This window comes from Carcharodon carcharias, chromosome 5 (assembly GCF_017639515.1).
Source record: "Carcharodon carcharias isolate sCarCar2 chromosome 5, sCarCar2.pri, whole genome shotgun sequence".
NCBI classification, from domain to species: domain Eukaryota; kingdom Metazoa; phylum Chordata; class Chondrichthyes; order Lamniformes; family Lamnidae; genus Carcharodon; species Carcharodon carcharias.
Genome location: NC_054471.1, coordinates 171,909,411 through 171,925,769, shown reverse-complemented (window position 1 = coordinate 171,925,769; position 16,359 = coordinate 171,909,411). Strand labels below are relative to the sequence as shown.

General features: G+C 39.6%; 1 protein-coding gene across 1 annotated transcript in view; it reads left to right on the top strand.

Moving 5' to 3' along the window:
* Positions 1–16,359, top strand: part of nol10 (nucleolar protein 10) — a 70,521-nt gene that overhangs the window by 29,179 nt on the left and 24,983 nt on the right. The window contains exons 12-17 of the mRNA XM_041188874.1: positions 450–516; positions 2,884–2,936; positions 7,530–7,656; positions 8,373–8,452; positions 8,870–8,968; positions 10,370–10,456. Coding sequence (XP_041044808.1) covers positions 450–516; positions 2,884–2,936; positions 7,530–7,656; positions 8,373–8,452; positions 8,870–8,968; positions 10,370–10,456 — 513 coding nt within the window. The remainder of the gene's footprint in view (positions 1–449; positions 517–2,883; positions 2,937–7,529; positions 7,657–8,372; positions 8,453–8,869; positions 8,969–10,369; positions 10,457–16,359) is intronic.

Genomic DNA, 16,359 nt, shown 5'->3' with positions numbered 1-16,359 from the left:
TAGTTTCGGGCATATTGAAGGCAATGCTCAGGTGTGAGCTCTTAATATGTATTTGCATAAATAATGTTGATTGGAGTATAAAAAAACCCACCACCACTATAATATGAATGGAGCTGGACAGATTCCACAATCTGTTATGTGATATACCAGCAATGTTTCTTGAACACATCTACTGAGTAAATAAACTGGCAGTGTGGTTATACTATGATTTTCATGGGCAACTTCCCAAAAGTTCAAATCTCCAACAGTTCCAGTGACTCTGCTCTGGAATTGTTTGATCACCACCAGGTACAGCCTCCTAATATTACTGGCAGCAGTGATTTGAGAAAAGTGAATCAAGATAAACATGAAAAAAACTGGAAATACGGTGGTGGTAGGAGAGAGAAGACTGAAATGAGACCAAAATGTGCAAATATTTTAGTGACCAGAATTTTTTCATTTATTTTTAGGGGAAAATATTCACTTCTGTTGAAACACAGCATGAAATCAATGACCTTTGCCTTTATCCTAACTCAGGTAAGTGCAGAAGCACTTTGCACATTAAAATAGTGATATATTTGCATTTTTAGAAGATGTACTTTGTTAGTGCAATGTCTCTTAGTAAAATACACTTGGTGTTTCAGTATCTGTCTTTTTTGGACAGAACGTTGAAGCCCCAGTCTGTCAATAAAGCTAATTGGGAATGCATTTTTACAATAACTCTGTAAGGTTTATATTTTGTGCTTAACAGTCTCCTAGTTCCATTGATTGACTTCATTCCTGCCTGTTACTAAAGCAAACTTTTATATAAAAATTGCCTGTTGTTTTAGTGCTTTATAATCTTAGTATGTTCTACTGGGAGGTGGGAGGGGAAGTTGTTTGGAGCCAAAAACAAAAGAACAACAATGTCTGTTTATGTAATCTTTAAGCATTTGCATGTCATGAGGGAAGTTGTTGAGGATGCCCAATTCAGTTTGTCATTCTTGTGTTTTGCATTCAAATATATAGATTCTGTAATCCTATTGGTCAGCATCCTTTCACCTGAGAGAGATGGGCATGCAGCCTCACAAGAACTTTTGAGATCAGATGAGATTATCTGCTGCACTTCTTTTGATGGCTGAGCAAGCTGATTCTGGAAAAGCAAAGTCTGCTACAAGTGCCACACATGAAATTGTCCCTTGCCAGTGCCGCAGAATGATCTCTGCTGACGCCTAGCTTGCAGGGCTGGCTTCTGCTTTAGAGCATCTGAAACCACATGTCATCATGGTGCAACTCCTGCCCACAGCTGGTGTCGCTGTTTGCATCAATTGTCAGCTAGAGATCACGTGATTGCTGAGGGTTTTCGTGTCTCCTTTAACATCAACTTTGAATCAGAGATTTGGGTGCCCTGCTAGTCTCCTGGCACAGGTTGCCTTCCCATATAATATATCTTGGGGATGTGGCCATCTTCCATCCTGTGCACATGCCCAAGCCAGTGAAACAATTCTATGGGGAACAGAATACAAAAGCATCAGGCAGATCCCTGACTTTTAATGTGAATGAAAGGAGGATGCTAATCTTAAAAAAAATATCCTGCCTTGTGGTGTTAGATACGTCATATATCTAAATTATCTGTGCCGATGATTCAGCTGATCAATCCAAAGCAGAGAAGTGCTGATTCCCATCAGCTAAGCACAATTGCTTCAGTAAATATGTATTTTCCTTTATAGTAACATTTACTCTTGCCTGAAAAAAACAACATGCATGATGATGGGTCAGTGTAAGAAAAGAACACCTTTTGGCCATCTACCTTTTGCTATCCTGCATGTTGTACATCTTTACTTAATGCCAGTAAAATTTAAATCTCCTAACTAAAAATGGGGCATTTAGATTAAAAATGCGCACTCCTAATTTAACAATGAATGAAAATATTAAATCCATGCAAAGGTATTTTTATTTTTTTGTTTTGACATTGAGCTGCAATACGTTTGGTAATGCAATTGGTGAATCACTGGTCTTTTTGTAATTCAGGATTCCCACTTAATGTGGTTATGATAGGATTTTGCACCCTTTTTTAAAAAAAAAATGTTTAGAGAAAGACAGATTTTTAATTTAGAAAAGCAAAGACAGCCTCATGGCCATACTGAAATATATGCAAGTAATTATTATTTGTTATTAATATGATGTATTCTCTCAGTCTGTCACACTTAATTGTCTAGTTTCAAGTTTTTCTAACGGGGGAGAAAAAACAATAATGCATTTAATTTATTTTTAAAATCAAATTATATATTACTGGACTCCCATCTAACTTTACAGAAATGCTGCTATATTTGCTGTTTCCTTGTTCTATTGCATGTATCACTTGAAAATGAAAGCACAATTGCACTGATTTTGGGTATATTGTATTCTCTAATGTTCCCTTTTTGACAATGGGCAAGAATGTAATACCATCAGATTAATTTTTGTACTCTTGTGGAACATGTTTTCATGTTGCTTCATGGATCTGGAATATCTTCCATAGGAAAGCAGCAAAAGAGACTAGAGAGAATTGGTTAAATTGGACTTTAACAATTTACGAAGGTGGGCAAGTTTTTTTTTTAAAGCATATCAGTTCCTTCCTTGTTTATTTCCACCTTCCACCCCCCCCATCCCCCCCACACACCCTTTTTTTTCTCGCTGGAAGATCATTAGTGATGGCTATCGTGTTATTCGTGGCCTTAATCACCCCACAAATATTTCCAATGCAGAGGAGACTTGAGGTGAACAGTGAAATTTTAAAAATACAAAAGCAAATGGCCAGTCAAACATTAATGAAAGCTATGCGCACTCACCATGGCTGAAAATGTATGTGTCTTTATTTAACAGAATATATCTTAATTTGTTTTGCAAATGAAGCAAAATTCAATTCTATTTTTACCTTTCCAGGAATGTTCTTCCTGGCTAATGAATCGCCTAAGATGAAAACATTCTATGTTCCAGTAAGTAGATTGGTGAATTTCTTGGTGATATTTCCACAGAATTGTGCAAAGATTACTTTAGACTTGGACAGCTTCTAGGATTTTATCTGCATTTTTAATTGGAGGTTTCTATTGAGAAGCTTATTCTAGATAAGATTTCAACATTTGTTTGTGCTCTGCAATTGTTTTGGGTTTTATAACTTCTCATAGCAGCTTTGTAAACACAATTTTTCCCCTCTGGTATTTTGTCTGTATTGCCATTTGTATTGTACAAATCTGGACAGTCATTGTTGGGAACCTATTCGATTATGAGGCCATCATAGTAGAATCCCACTGAGTGTTCCCAGCATTTCCTGAATGCCTGCGGGGTAGAATAGGGAAAGCATGGCAGCAATTTGGCTCTGTAACTATGGCTGATTTTTGTTTTACTTTTCCTGCACCCATAGCCTGGCGAAGTTTCCTTTAACTGTAGCACCTTCATTACTACCCTACATGAGATTAGCTACTTTGGCACAGACAAACTTTTGAACTTGACAACTTGCTTTGTTTTGACACCTTGGGTGCCTCCATACAGTACACTTACTCTATTGAGTTTTGGGGTCTTCTCTCAATATTTTAAAGAATATAGAAATTCTCCAGCCTGTGCTTCAAATGCTGCATCGCAAAGAATGTGAATAGAACACTTTATCCAAACCTGTAGTAACTTTGATGGCACCTAATAAGCTTAGGCACTTCACAATTGTAGGGTAGATCACCTTATGCAAATAACCATACTAGTAATTGCAGGAGCAAATCTCTTCAGGAGGAAAAGATGAAGACGTTTGAAGATGGAAAGGAAAATATTGAATTCTCAATATCTGATTTAAAGTTTCTAGGTTTTTAATTCGTTCATGGGATGTGGGCTTCGCTGGCTGGGCCAGCACTTGTTGTCCATCCCTAGTTGCCCTTGAGAAGCTGGCGGTGAGCTACCTTCTTGAACTGCTGCAGTCCATGTGGTGTAGGTACACCCACTGTGCTGTTAAGAAGGAAGTTCAGGAATTTGACCCAGCAACAGTGAAGGAACAGCAATACATTTCCAAGTCATGATGGTGAGTGACTTGGAGGGGAACTTTCAGGTGGTGGTGTTCCCATCTATCTGCTGTCCTTGTCCTTCTAGATGGTAGTGGCCATGGGTATGGAAGGTGCTGTTGAAGGAGCGTTGGTGAATTCTTGCAGTGCATCTTGTAGATGGTACACACTGCTGCTACTGTGCACCAGTGATGGAGGGACTGAATGTTTGTGGATGTGGTGCTAATCAAGCAAACTGCTTTGTCCTGGGTGGTGTCAAGCTTTGAGTGCTCTGGGAGCTGCACTCATCCAGGCAAGTGGAGAGTATTCCATCGCACTCCTTACTTGTTCCTTGTGGATGGTGGACAAGTCTTGGGGAGTCAGGAGGTGAGTTACTTGTCACACGATTCCTAACCTCTGACCTACTCTTATAACCACAGTATTTTTGGCTAGTTCATCTGGTTGATGGTAACCCCCAGGATGCTGATAGGGGGGGGGGATTCAGTAATGGTAACATCATTGAACATCAAGGGGCGATGGTTGGATTCTCTTTTGTTGGAGATGGCCGTTGCCTTACACTTGTGTGGCGCGAATGTTACTTGCCAGTTGTCAGCCCAAGCCTGGATAATGTCCAGGTCTTACTACATTTGGACATGGACTGACTTGGTTGCGAATAGTGCTGAACATTGTGCAATCATTAGTGAACATCCCCACTTCTGACCTTATGATAGAAGGAAGGTCATTGATGAAGCAGCTGAAGATGGTTGGGCCTAGGACACAACCCTGAGGAACTCCTGCAGTGATGTCCTGGAGCTGAGATGACTGACCTCAACAACCACAACCACCTTCCTTTGTACTAGGTATGACTCCAACCAGCAGAGAGTTCTCCCCTGATTCCTGTTGACTGCAGTTTTGCTCTTGGCTCTTTGATGCCACACTCTGTCAAATGCAGCCTTGATGTCAAGGGCAGTCACTTCACCTCACCTCGGGAGTTCAGCTCTTTTGTTCATGTTTGAACCAAGACTCTAATGAGGTCAGGAGCTGGGTGGCCCTGGCGGAACCCAAACTGGGTGCTAGTGAGCATGTTATTACTAAGCAAGTGCTGCTTGATAGCACTGATGATGACCCCTTTCATTACTTTACTGATGATCAAGACTTGTGGGGCGGTAACTGACCGGGTTAAATTTGTCCTGCTTTTTGTGTGTATGACATACCTGGGCAATTTTCCATATAGCTGGGTAGATGCCAGTGTTGTAGATGCACTGGAATAGCTTGGTTAGGGGCGCAGCAAGTTCTGGAGCACAAGTCTTCAGTACTGTTGCCAGAATATTGTCAGGGCCCATAGACTTTCCAATATCCAGTGCCTTCAGCCATTTCTTGCTATATAGTGGAGTGAATTGAATTGGCTAAAACTGGCATCAGTAATGCTGGGACCTCTGGAGGAGGCCAAGATGGATCATCTCGTTGTACCAAATGCTTCAGCCTGATCTTTTGCACTGATGTGCTGAGTTCCTCCATCATTGGGGATGGGGATGTTTGTTGAGCCGCCGCCTCCAATGAGATGTTTAATTATCTACCACCATTCACAACTGGATGTGGCAGGACTGCTTAGACCTGATCTGTTCGTTGTGGGATCGCTTAACTCTGTCTGTCACTTGCTGCTTAACTGTTTGGCATGCAAGTATTCATGTGTTACATATTCACCAAGTTGACACCTCATTTTTAGGTATGCCTGGTGCTGCTCCTGGCATGCCCTCCTGCACTCTTCATTGAACCAGGGTTGATCCCCTGGCTTGATGGTAAAGTAGGGGATATGCCGGGCCATGAGATTGCAGATTGCATTAGAGTACAATTCTGTTGCTGACGGCCCACAGCATCTCATGGGTGCCCAGTCTTGAGTTGCTAGATCTGTCTGAAATCTATCCCATTTACCGCAGTGGTAGTACCACACAACACGATGGAGGGTATCCTCATTGTGAAGATGGAACTTGGTCTCCACAAGGGCTGTGCAGTGGTCACTTCTGCCAATACTGTCATAAACAGACGCATAAGTGGCAGGCAGGTTGGTGAGGATGAGATCAAGTATGTTTTTCTCTCTACTTGGTTCCCTCACCACATGCTGCAGACCCAGTTATGTGGGACTATTTAGGACTCGGTCAGTAGTGGTGCTACCGAACCACGCTTGGTGATAGACATTGACAGACAATATGGACATTGATGGATAATACGCAGTACACTCTGCGCCCTTGCCACCCTCTGTGCTTCCTCAAGTGGTGTTTGACATGGAAGAGCATTGATTCATCAGCTGAAGGAGGGCAGTATATGGTAATCAGCATTGCCCATGTTTGACCTGTTGCCATGAACTTCATGGGGTGCAGTGTCAATGTTGAGGACTCCCAGGGCAACTCCCCCCTGACTGTATACCACTGTGCCACCACTTCTGTCCTGTCCTGCTGATGAACTAGGACATACCCAGGACATAACCCAGGGATGGAGATGTCTGAGGCATTATCTGTAAGATATGACTATGCCAGGCCGTTGCTTGACTAACCTGTGAGACAGCTCTCCAATTTTGGCACAAGAGAAGGACTTTGCAGGGTCGACGTGAAATTTTGTTTCTGGTGTCCATCCGATTTCATTTAGTGGTTTTTTTTAGTGGTCAGTGATACAACTGAGTGACTTGCTAGGCCATTTCAGAGGGCGTTTAAGAGTCAACCACATTGCCATGTGCCTGGAGTTGCATTTAGGAGGACAGATTTCCTTCCCTCAAGGGAAAATAGTGAACCAGATGGGTTTTTAACAACAAACAATTCATCATTAGACTTTTAATTCCAGATTTTTTAAATTGCATTTTATTGAATTATTGCCATGGTGGGATTCGAACCCAGGTCCCCAGAGCATTACCCTGGGACTCTGGATTACTAGACCAGCGCCACTACGCCATCGCCTCCCCTGATTCAATAACTAACAAAGGCATTGATGTTGCAATCAGGGCAGCACCTTGGATTTGGAAGTGATCACTTGGTGAGGATACCTATTTCTCATTTGCTATCCCTCAAGTACTGCATCAAGCACAAGTACATGGGTGTCGGGTGAAGAGCAGTGGGCTTAGCTTTCCACGCAAGCTTGCCAGCTTTCATTATAGAGACATAAGTGTGCATAATGACTACCTGGTTGTGAAGCCTGAAGTTGAGTTTTGACCCTACAACTAAAGTCCAGATTCAACACCTTTGGGAAAAGAGGAAATAGAAAACCAGGGAAAAAAATATTTTTTTTTGCAATGCTTGTTGTTATAAGATATTTTTATTCATAGGTAAAACTTTAATGTTTTTAGATGAGGCATGCCTTGTTAGAGTTTTTTTCCCCTCCCTTACTTCACTCCACCCACGAATCACTGTAAAGCTTCACAAAAGTCATTTTAGGAAATTTGTTGGTACGTCTTTCCAAATCGACGGACTGGTTTGTACTGCTAACCGGAATAACTTGGAGCAAATGCTGATTAATTTTTTCAGTGGCGGTTTAAGATCTAACAGTCGACATGATAAATGTTTTTCAATTGAACCATAGACTTTGGGACCTGCACCCCGCTGGTGTTCATTCCTGGATAATTTAACAGAGGAACTTGAAGAAAACCCAGAAACTACAGTGTATGATGACTATAAATTTGTCACTAAAAAGGATCTAGAAAACCTGGGTAAGCTTTATATTAGCAACTTATTTAATGTTTGGCAAGGATGGTTAACTGATTTGTGAAATTATGTGGAAAAGCAAATAACTCCTTGGGGGAAGAAAAGTTTGTATTCAATATCTGTTCAGAGCTCTAGATAGAACAGACTACATTTTTTCAGGTTGACCATGACCCACACTTTAGCCTTTGCTCTTTCAACCAAAAGCTGGGGTGCTTACTTCAGTAAGATCCAGTTAACCAATATCCCAATCCTGGTGCTTGTATGCTCCGAGTTACACTGCTCAGCTACTAGATTGAAAATGTCAAATATTTCAAATATATTTAGTCTGGTTAGCATTGTTAAGTAGATGTGCTGTAATCACAATCAGTAAGCAAATGGTAGGAAGTTTATTAAGTCAGTTTTATATTATCTTAATTCCCGAAGTATTACACTTGGGCTCATGGCCTTTCTTGAGCAGTGAGCTGCACGTTTTTCTTGGAGCATGAAAAAGGATTGAATAACTGATTCCAGTAATATTGTGAGAGTATAATAGCAACTTTAGGGCACAGCAGCATTTCCCTTTATTTGTATTTTTGATTTTATAACTGGTGGTAATAAACCTTTTGAAGGAATGGTAATAATTGTCAGAAATGGGTGAATGTGGCATAAATGTATTATTGGGTACAAAATATTTTTAGTAAAAATTGTAAGGGTGCTTATGTGTTGTACCTTTTTACTGTAGGTCTTGCTCACCTTATTGGTTCTCCACTGCTTCGTGCATACATGCATGGCTTCTTTATGGATATTCGACTATATCACAAGGTGTGTAAATGTGCCAACACAATAGTTTTCCAGGACATGATCCTCAAATTACAGTTTAAAGACGAAGTGAAGAAAAGTCAGTAACTTTGTACATAAAAATGATTATGATGTAAGTTTGTTTTTTTCCACATTGATTTAAGTTGAAGTAAATAGATGTTGAGATGACCTGTTGGGAAATAAATTATTGTGCTTTCAAAAGAGGGTTACTAATTGTTATTAAAAACAGAAAATGCTGGAATATTCTAACCAGAAGTCATAGGCCTGACATACTAACTTTCTGTTACTCTCTTGCGGGTGCTGCCAGATTTGCTGAGGACTTGCAGCATTTTTATTTTTTTTTATGTTTTTATTTCGGATTTCTAGCACCTACAGTATTTTGCTTTTGTATTGCTCATTGTTATGTTCTGTAATTAAAAGGTGAAAGCTATGGCAAATCCATTTGCCTATGAGGAGTATCGAAAAGATAAAATCAGGCAGAAGATAGAGGAAACACGTGCTCAAAGAGTGCAAGTAATGGTAAGAGGTCTATAATTAGCTGGAATCAGTATTAAGGATATAATAAAGAAATTTGCTTTCTTTTTGACTTTTGCTGTTGAAATTCATTTGTGGTGGTGCTGAGTAATTTATGATCATCATAGAAATCAAGAATAAATGAAATTTCACTTCAAGTTTAGAGTTCTGTTTCTGTAAAGTAATTGGGGGAAATGCTTTTTTCATTGCTTTTCATTTACATGATTTAGTCTGGGGTTAACAAAGATTGTTTAAGTTTTGAATGTTCTTTATTTCTCATGATGTAAGCATGACATCATCTTCAATGAATGGCACGCATATAAATCTACCTTACCCAATTAAGTAAATGTGAAGATGGCCCTGGAGATCAGAAAACCAGAATGTTTGGCTTTTTTTAATCTCAATTTGCCCTGCTGCATCTCAAGGTGATAATTTCTTGAATGATACTTGACTTGATGGTTAGTGATGGAACTTCTTGGCCTTTCCCTCTCTAAATATGGAAATTCCTTTTTCATTATTGCTCCAGAAAAACGGTTTTGAATGTGCTACAAGCCTTCATTCAAATTGACCACAGCTAAAAACTGAAATGTTACGTATTTCAGTCCAATTTTGAATCCCATCAAACTATCTATTGATGAATTATGCTACTTTAAAGTGACTCCGGTGGTATCGCATTCAAAACTTGCAGCTATTTGAATCTAAGAAATACTCTTGGAAAATGCACTGTTTTGTAACAATGCATTATGTAACCATCTAATTAAATATGGATAGAGCATCACATTTGAATAAGAATGTTTTAATCATGTGAAAATATTCTCAAAAACCCAGTCAACAAATGTATAAAATTGCAAGTGTTTGAGAACTGTGCTGATGGACCCTTTTTCTTCCTTAGTAGTGAAGAAATTTATTTTTTTATATAACAATCTCATTGACTGACCATACTCAACAAGCCCGTGCTTGCAAAACTCAGAACAGTGCACAACATTAGATATGATTCCGCGATTGGGCAACACTTACTAAATAATCCCGATTCTGCCAAGAATTATGCTAATAACCAATTTAAGATTCAGTCGGGCTCACAATGTGGCTCCCTTATGTTTGCCAGAAGCTACATATATTCGTACGGAGGACCCTGCCCAGTAAACAAAAGCTTGGGGGACAACTGTTCCCTGGTTCAATCCCCATGGCAATGTCATTACCAATCAGAGTCCACTTACCAAAGGATCGGCATCCTTTTCGCATGCAGTATAAATTGCTGTTCCCTTTGAAATTTGATATTCTTGTGATTCTGTCCTGATGAGTGCAAGATGAACAGATTCAACAGCATGTCTCTTTTTTTTAACAATCTCAAGTTCTGAACTATCCAGCGACTATTAATAATCTCATTTTTAATAAACCTGTAAACAGAAACTTCCAAAAGTAAACAAAGAGCTAGCAATGAAGTTTATTGAAGAAGAGGAAGCAGAAGAGCAAGTACAAAAGAAGAAAGGAAAGGTAACAAACCATTGATTTTTGAGAGTTTTCTCATGTGAAATTTTGTTCAACTATGTAAAATAGCCATGAAGTTTCAGGCCTTGACAGTGAATTTTGCAGCCATGTTGAGTGTGAGGTATCTCATGTTTCTCTAATTTTGTTCAATTTTATTTTTGTAGTTTTTCTTTCTGCTTATTTATTTTATTCCTTGTATTTATCTTCTTAATTGTGCATGAACTTTTTGTCTCCCTAACTAGTTCTTAATCCACTTTCATTTCAACCTGAATTTTACCAAATATCAGGAAGGAAAATACACAGCCCTAGAAATTAGTTTGCATCTGACTTTGTGTGCAAAACCAGAAGCAACCCTGAATCACTGCTGAAACTGATGGGTTAGAGGACTGAAAAAATGGTGCTCTTCTGTCATCAGGAAGTAACAAGCATGTGGAGGGTACCAGTCATATTGTAAGACGAAGTGCACTGGTCCAAAGCAGTTGATAATCAACCGCTGGACCTGAACCTACTGGGAATATAGCGAGGTGAAGTCAGAAGGTAGCAAGCAGTGGTTGGCACTTCATGCAGTTTTAATGTTGAACCAGGAGGGGTACTTCTGGTTGCACGTACAGTTAGTAAATTTTTAAAAATTGCAGACTTTAGTGAGTCCTTTAAACTAGGACTACTTGCCTCTCTTGTCTTAGGGGAATCTCCCTGCACTTTTGCTGAAAATGAGTCACCAGCATCATTGTGTTAGTGGCCAGCCATAAAGTACATGCTGACAACTACAAATTTGATTTGAGCTGTGTAGTGTTGAAGATTGCAAATAATGCATTTTGTGTGCAATTGAAATCAAAGGATACTTAGAACTGGACACAATCCATTTTGAATGATTTTTTAAATTCTTACGTGTGTGTGTCTTGTCTCTCTGGCAGGTTAGTGGGTATCTCTGCTGTGTTGTATGCTATTTAACCATGTAGGCAAAGGAAGGCCAGAGGTCAGCCTGTGATTAGTGCTGAGTTACCTAATCTTGGCAGAGTGGTGGTAAAGTGCTGAGGCCAGTTGCATTCTCTCTAAGCTGGGAAGGAAAGAGAAAAATATCAACCAAGTTTCTACCCAGTGGTCCCTATTTGCACATGTGCATACATGGATGTGAAGCTGTGCATTAGACTAATCTGTAACGCTCCCAACATTTCAATAGTCTATCATTATTCCTTACCTAGATTTATAAAAGGGAACCATGAACCATGCATACATTCAGATATGCATTTCTTCACTTTCTGATTTTTCCTGTAAAATTAAACAGTTCTTGCCACATAATTTTCAGCTGAAATTAAAATGAGTCAATTATTTGAGATCTTTTTGTATAGCTGTATTAGTTTCCAGGCATTCATTCCAGTTCCAGTACAAATAGCACATTTCAAGTTAACTTTAAATTTTTTGCATTTTACTGTAGGGCAGTGTGAATTTATTCTGAATCCTGTTGTATATATAATTTCAGTCAATACAGTATAAACATTCTGCATTTGCATCACACTATATAAAATGCCTAATGCTGATAATCCAGATAATATTGATATTAAGATCAGGAGAATGAAGACTTTCTGATAGCACTCCATGATAAATTACTGGCACAACTAGCAATAATTAGAATAGTGTCAAATCAACAATTTATTGCTAGAAGATGATTGTGTTCAGGTAACTTCTATCTCATTTTTAAAAAATTGTTTAAAGAAGCAACATTCTGAAAATAAACTGAAGAGGATCTGTCTTATTTTTGACATGTCACGTACAACTGACATAATGTTGAGTTTCTTTGTGTGCATCATTTGTTTGAAAATACCTGAAACAATATGAATGTTATCGTGAAAATGGTGTCTATTAATATTCTGAAACTCTTCAGTTGAGAATATTTAAAACAACATACTTGAAAACTGAAAACTGCAAATTCTGTTTCGTCAAAGGAAATAACATGTTGTTCAAAGTGAATAACCCAGCTGTAGATTGTTTCAATCATACAATATTGATTTTTTTTTTTAGAAAGAGGAGAAAAGTGCAGGACAAGTCGGGGAAGAAATCATTGTTTTGAAACTCATCATTGTCAGTTCTTTGAAATATAACTTCTGTCAGGCGTCATGATTTCTTTCTCCTCAGGTTACTCAGCAAGCCAAACCTGGAGCCACAGGTCTTTGGGCAGAAAGGACAATATTTGCCCAGAATGGGGTTTCTTGAATCACGGTTCTGCTCTCTCTCTCTCTCTCCCGCATTTGTCGGTTCTCTGCAGCAGTGTTAGTGTGGTCAGTTTCCAATTGTGCTGCAACTTGTTGGATGGCGTGGTAAGCAGCAAGTTCCTTCCATGCACCGATGTCAATTTGTCCCCTTTTCAATGAGGCCTTTAGAGTGTCCTTAAAACGTTCCCTCAGTCCTGCTCTAAGTCTGGTGCCATCCTTCAGTTCGAAAAAGAGGATCTGCTTCGGAAACCAATTACTTGGCATGTGGATGCAGTGTCCAGACCAGTGAAGCTGATTTTGCATGATCCTGGTTGTGATACTGGGGGAATTGACTTCAGTGAGGATGCTGGAATTTGTTCATCCATCTTCCCACTTGACTTTTAGTCTCCTGCAGAGATATAGCTGTGAAAACTATCCAGTGCCTGGAGCTATCTTTGGCAGGTAGGTAACCCAAGTCCCACTGCCATATAGATGGGTGATAACATCAAAAGCACTGTCGACTAAAGCCATTATCCTCTTATGAAAATCTCTGTTGTAGAAGACCTGGTTGCACAATTTTTGATTGAATGTCAATTCAACAAGAAGCTTTTCAACATCAACAGACTCTCAGCTCAGACTAAGGTGACCCTCCAGCATATCCAGGACTTAACAATATGCCGATGACTGCATAGTTGTGACCCACACTGCAAGCGACATGCAGACCACTCAATTGCTTCAACTCTACATAAAAAAGGGTTGATGACTGACTCAGCATCAGCAAGACCAAGATCCTCCACCAGCCCTCCCCCTGACAAGCACCGACACCTCCAGCTATTGTAATGGACGAGGAGACTTTAGAAGTCGTTGAACACTTCCCATATCTCAGCAGCCACCTTTCTCAAAAGGTTACCATCCAGCATAGAATCTGCTATGCCAGCGCAGCCTTCCAAAAACTATGCAGCTGGGTTTTGTCAGTATTCAATGGTTGGATCTATCTAATAATTTGATTCATCTGTGGGATCGGAACTTTGCTGGCAAGGCCAGCATTTATCACCAAGCTCTAATTGCCCTTGAGAAGGTGGTGACCACCGTCACCTTGAACCACTGCAGTCTCCATGGTGTAGGCATACCCAAAGTGTTTTTAGGGAAGTAGTTGCAGAAGTCTGGCACTTCAGTAGTGAAGAAATGATATATTTACAAGTTGGGATAGTGTGCAAATTGGAGAGAAACGTGCTGGTGATGTTTTCATGCACCTGCTGTCCTTGTTCTTCTAGTTTGTGAGGCTTGCAAGTTTGAAAGGTGCTATTGAAGAAGGCTTGACAAGTTGCTGCAATGCATATTGTAGATGGTGCTCACTCCTCGCAAGTTGTGATGATGGTGGAGGAAGTGAATATCTTGGGTGGCGGGAGGGGTGTCGTTCAAGCAGGTTGCTTCTGCATTGTTGTTGGAGCTGCACTCATCCAGACAAGTGGGGAGTGTATTCCGTCACACACTCGACTTGTGGGCAGGTGTTTAGGGAGTCAATTTCAAAATTAGTTGTGTGATCTCAGCATATTTGAAACTTCAGTCATTCACACTGCCTTATGTGTTTACAAAAGAATTCTGATTTTACATATTTCAGTCTTTTCTGAATCCCATAATTTATATGTGAACAAAATAATCAACTCTTGGTGTTATCCAACAGATTTTATAATACTTGGTATTTGTATGTTAGAAAGTTGTGGGTTCAGGCCTCGAGTACTGACCAATACTGCAATGTATTCTGAGAGATTGTTGCATTTTTGGAAGTGCAGTCCTTTGGGTGAGATGTAAAACTGATGAAATGGGTCAGGTAAGTGTTAAAGATCCTGTGGCACTATTTGAAAATGCAGGTTTTTCAACATGACCTGACTAACCTTACACCCTCAACCAGCAACATCACATGTAGATGAATGGTCATTTATTTCATTGCTGAAGTTGGAATATTGTAAATCAAGGTACTTGAAGGTCAAGATGAAAAATGCTGATTCACAACTCTCAAGTCATAACTTCCTCTGATTTTATTCAGTGTCTGTATGTGAGAACAAGAAATATCAAAGCAAATAAACACCAGCCTATTTAGTTTCCTATATTCACTATATTTTTGATTGGGCTAACTCCAGCTGGTGGTTAAAAATTGCATATAATACTTTTAACATAAGAAATAGGAATAGGAGTAGACCATTCAGCCCCTCAGGCTTGATCTGTTACTCAATTAGACCATGGCTGATCATCTCGTGTTTTGATTTCCGCATTCCCATCTAATCCCAATAACCTTTGATTCTTGCAAGACAAGGGAATCAATCTACCTCTGCCTTAAAAATGTTTAATGACCCCACCTCCACCACCACCTGAGGCAGAGAGTTCCAAAGTCGCACAACCTTCAGAAAAAAAATCCCCTCATCTCTGTCCTAAAAGGAGGATCTAAACTCCAGTGGAAACCCAGCCCAGTCTGTCCAACCTTTCCTCATAAGACAACCCCCTCATTCCAGGTATCTATCTAGTAAACCTCCTTTGAATTGCCTCCAATGCATTTACATCCTTCCTTAAATAAGGAGACTAAAACTGCACACAGTATTCGAGGTGCAATCTCAGCAATGCCTTGTATAACTGAAGCATAACATCCTTACTTTAAGGTTCAATCTCTCTTGCAATAAAGGAAAGCATTCCATTATCCTCCCTAATTACTTGCTGTTCCTGCATACTAACTTTTTGTGACTCGTACTAGAATGCCTAGATCCCTCTGTACCTCAGAATTATGCAGCCAGTCTCCATTTAAGTAATACTCTGCTTTTTTTGTTCTTCCTACCAAAGTGAACAACTTCACATTTTCCCACATTAAACTCCATTTGCCAAACCTTTGCCCACTCACTCAACCTATCTGTATCCATCTGCAACCTCCTCATGTCCTCCTCACAACATACTTTCCTACCTATCTTTGTGTCATCTGCAATTTAGCTACCATGCCTTCACTCCCCTCTTCTAAGCCATTGATGTAAATCGTAAAAAGTTGAGGCCCCCAAAACAGACCCCGTGGGACTCCACTCGTCACAACCTGCCAATCTAAAAAAGACCCATTTATGCATACTCTCTGCTTTCTGCCAGCCAGCCAATCTTCTCTCCATGCTAATATGTTATTCCCTACATCATGTGCTATTATTTTCCATAATAACCTTTGATCTGGCACCTTAAATGCCTTCTGGAAATCTATGTACATTGTGTACAGACTCCCCTTTGTTATTCCTTCAGTAAACTCAAATAAATTGGTTAAACATGATTTTCCTTTCACAAAACCATGCTCACTCTTCCCAATTGCCTTGAGCTCTTCCAAGTGCCCAGCTATAACCATCTTAATGATTGATTCTAATAACTTCCCCATGACAGACATCAATCTAACTGGCCTATGATTTCCTGTTTTCTGCCTCCTTTCCTTGAAAACCGGGGATATATTTGCTACTTTCCAATCTGATGGAACCTCTCCAGAATCTAGTGAGCTTAGGAAAATTAATACCACAACGACTACCTCATCAGCCACCTCTTAATTTTGATCCTTTTCACACCATTCATTTTATCTTCATATCATTCCATTTTTGTAGTTTTTACTTATTTTTTGCACTGAGCTGAGAATTATATTTTACATATGTCAGGATTGCGATTCTTATAGATATAAAGAACATATCTTGTTATTCCTGTTGAACTGCG